We start from the raw sequence: 3,408 nt of genomic DNA, 5'->3' as shown, positions 1-3,408 counted from the left end.
TCTTTCCCTTGCATAGCTGTCTGAGGAGAAAATGTCAGAGGAGGACTGCTAAAAAAAGAAAATGCCTGGGGGAAAGCTCCAGATGTGACTTCTCTTCATATTCGTCTTGTTCAGGGCAACTATTTCAATACATTTTGAGGGAGATTTTATTCCTGGGGAAGTCCTGCTAATTATCACAACTTTATTTCTGATCTGTCACATCATCAGTTTACACAACCACATGCCATCTTTGCAAAAGCCAAATCATACTTGAATTTTATACTTATTTCCTGACCCCTTATTTTCCCCTTTTTCCGGACTATCCCATACATTTGGATTGCTGTAGGCAACTTTCTAACTACACCCCGCCCTACACCCCTGTTTGCCTGTCTAACAATCTGGCTAGCACAGATGTGTCAACCTGGATGGGGATGCCTTTCATGATTTTCTCTTGGTGTAGGCCATTTGTAATTTAATAATGCCTTATGCAGGGAAGAGTACTGCCTCTTAGAGGAGCATCTCCAAGACAACTTGCCTCTTGGAGTACTCCTAAATGGTGAAGTGCATACTGACCTCCTCCTCAGAACTGTCTAATGGTTCAGCACAGTTTTAAATATATAGGATGATTTGCCACAATACACTCACCTCCAGATTGTTGAGAATTTCAGTGGCTCCAAATATTTTCACATCAGAGCTAATATAATGGTTACTTAAGACTATTTCAGTCTGATCAGCATAAAATCCTGGATTGAATGGCACTTCAGTGCTGATCTGCTCACCAGAGAAATGGCTGCTCTGAATTGAGGCTGTAACTATGAGAGCTGTTTTACTCATGCTGAGATGCTTTAGCTGCTTGTCAGTAAGTCTGTGCATTGTGATGGAACAGATATACTGACCTATAAAAAAAACAAAACAACAAATAGGATCAGCCCTTAATTGCTTGTTTCTTTTCATGCCTAAGAACATTTCTTGTGGGCCTCAATGAGGAATCTTCTTTAGAGGGGCACTGAAGCAATATAAAAGTGCGCCCGAATAAACTAAAACCAAGGACAGCAGGGGCAAGCAAGACCTAACACAAATCCCCATGGCACAACATTACCACAGCATTCACTTCACCCCAGTTCATTGTCAACTAAGTGCAGAGGACAGGGGAATAAATAAATAAAATCAGGCTGTTTTCAATTCATCCAAGGTTTTTCATATTCCAGCTGGTTTGAATTACATTTTGAACTTAAGGTTTCTGGGGATATTGTATCAAATCTTTTACTGAAAACCAAATCTAACAAGAATCATACTTACTTTACCTACTGCTGTAATTCTAGTCAGTAACCATCATCAACTTTTGGGGCATTATCTGTTCTTTATTAATAACAAATTGCTCATGCCTGTGTTATGGGTCAGAGTCAGCAATTCAGTTTGGACTACTACAATGTAAAACAGCAGGCTATAGTTCAGCTAGATTAATGTGTAGCACCCCCTAGCTTCGGGGAGTAGGTCAGCACAAACCTGTTATGACTGTACTCAAGAAGGTGCAGCAAGACAGAATCAGGACCTTAACTTTCATGCACATTCTTTTCACAATTGATCTAGGTTGGGGTTGTTTTGCACAGGAGTCCAGAATAACTATGTACCCAAACAGTCCATCAGGCACATTATTATTTAAATGAAATTCCACAGGGATGTGCAGGTACCAAAATAGCATTACACAGATGAGGGATATGTGTGAAATTGTTTCCCACTTGCTTCAGAATTTGGTGAAAAATATTAATACTATATTTTCTTGCATAACACATGCCTCCATGCAAAACATGCACCTTTTCTGGGAAAAGTAGAATAAAAAATGTTTCCAGAGGTACAACCACATGCAGCAGGGAGAGAGCCTAATCTTTAGCTTACTCACTCTCCATTTCCTGCTCAGGCAGAATTTAGTTTTAATCTTTTCCCAGCTGATTTGCTAGTAGCATTTGGCTGCTCAGCCAAAAGCTGAAATTGTAGCTGCTGCTGAGACTGGTAGAGCTAGGATTTTGAAGTGAGATAAAAACAGTCTGCAGGGAAAAGAGAGACCATGAATAGCTAACAGACAGCAAAACTGCAAAAGAAAGAGCAGTCTGATTTTTGGAACATCAAGTCTACTAAAAAGGAGAGAGGGCTGCGTGATGAGGAGTGAAGAGCAATAAGCAGAGGTCAGGTAGAACTATCACAGGGATTGTCAACCAGGGGTATGTTTACCCCTGGGGGTACTTGAGAGGGCCCTACGGGTACATGCAGATGGGCGGGGATGGAGGGCTACCACGTACCATACTATGCTGCTGTGCAGGCGCCACCTGCCGGGGCAGACATGGGGTGGGGAAGATAATAAGTGGCAGCTGCTGCCGCTCTGCATTTGGCCGTGTGCCACATCCCCTGCCCCCACATCTGGCTGCATGGGGTACACTGCTCCACGTCTGGCTGTCAGGGGTACACCGATCAAAAAGGTTGAAAACCCCTCAACTATCAAGTCAACCGACTCCCTCCATATTGCCTATGAGAAACACCACTGCTAAGGCTGGGCAGCTGGGTTTTAAACTTTGGGTGAAGCAGGAATTTAAGAAGGATACAACCAGCCAATAAGCCTCCCCTGGATCTGCCCCTGCTGGATTCTACCTCTCCCTCCCTGCAGCTGCTGGAGGGAAAAGAAGAAAAAGCAGCAGCTGTGATCTTGCAGCATCTTTACGCTTCTTTTATGCTTCAGTATCTTTTACACTTCTTTTCGCACCCAGAGACTCGTAGTGGATGGGTCAGTATCGACCTGGAAGGGTGTGGGCAGTGGGGTCCTGCAGGGCTCGGTCCTTGGACCGATACTCTTCAATATCTTCATCAGCGACTTGGACGAGGGAGTGAAATGTACTCTGTCCAAGTTTGCGGATGACACAAAGCTATGGGGAGAAGTGGACACACCGGAGGGCAGGGAACAACTACAAGCAGACCTGGACAGGTTGGACATATGGGCAGAAAACAACAGAATGCAATTCAACAAGGAGAAATGCAAAGTGCTGCACCTAGGGAGGAAAAATGTCCAGCATACCTACTACCTAGGGAATGACCTGCTTGGTGGCACGGAAGCGAAAAGGGATCTTGGAGTCCTAGTGGACTCCAAGATGAACATGAGTCGGCAGTGTGACGAAGCCATCAGAAAAGCCAATGGCACTTTATCGTGCATCAGCAGATGCATGACGAACAGATCCAAGGAGGTGATACTTCCCCTCTATCGGGCGCTGGTCAGACCACAGTTGGAATACTGTGTGCAGTTTTGGGCGCCACACTTCAAGAGGGATGTGGATAACCTGGAGAGGGTCCAGAGAAGGGCCACTCGTATGGTTAAGGGCTTGCAGGCCAAGCCCTATGAGGAGAGACTGGGGCACCTGCACCTCTTCAGCCTCCGCAAGAGAA

At 44.9% G+C, this 3,408-nt stretch overlaps 1 protein-coding gene across 2 annotated transcripts in view; it reads right to left on the bottom strand.

The window, feature by feature from the left end:
- The window catches only part of NUP210 (nucleoporin 210), a 117,618-nt gene that overhangs the window by 5,569 nt on the left and 108,641 nt on the right, over positions 1-3,408 (bottom strand). For both annotated transcript variants that reach the window (XM_006023901.3, XM_025204537.1), the window contains one exon: positions 625-875. In XM_006023901.3, coding sequence (XP_006023963.1) covers positions 625-875 — 251 coding nt within the window. The remainder of the gene's footprint in view (positions 1-624; positions 876-3,408) is intronic.

This window comes from Alligator sinensis, unplaced genomic scaffold, assembly GCF_000455745.1.
Source record: "Alligator sinensis unplaced genomic scaffold, ASM45574v1 scaffold81_3, whole genome shotgun sequence".
Classification (NCBI taxonomy): Eukaryota; Metazoa; Chordata; order Crocodylia; family Alligatoridae; genus Alligator; species Alligator sinensis.
This window is presented reverse-complemented; position numbering and strand designations above follow the sequence as displayed.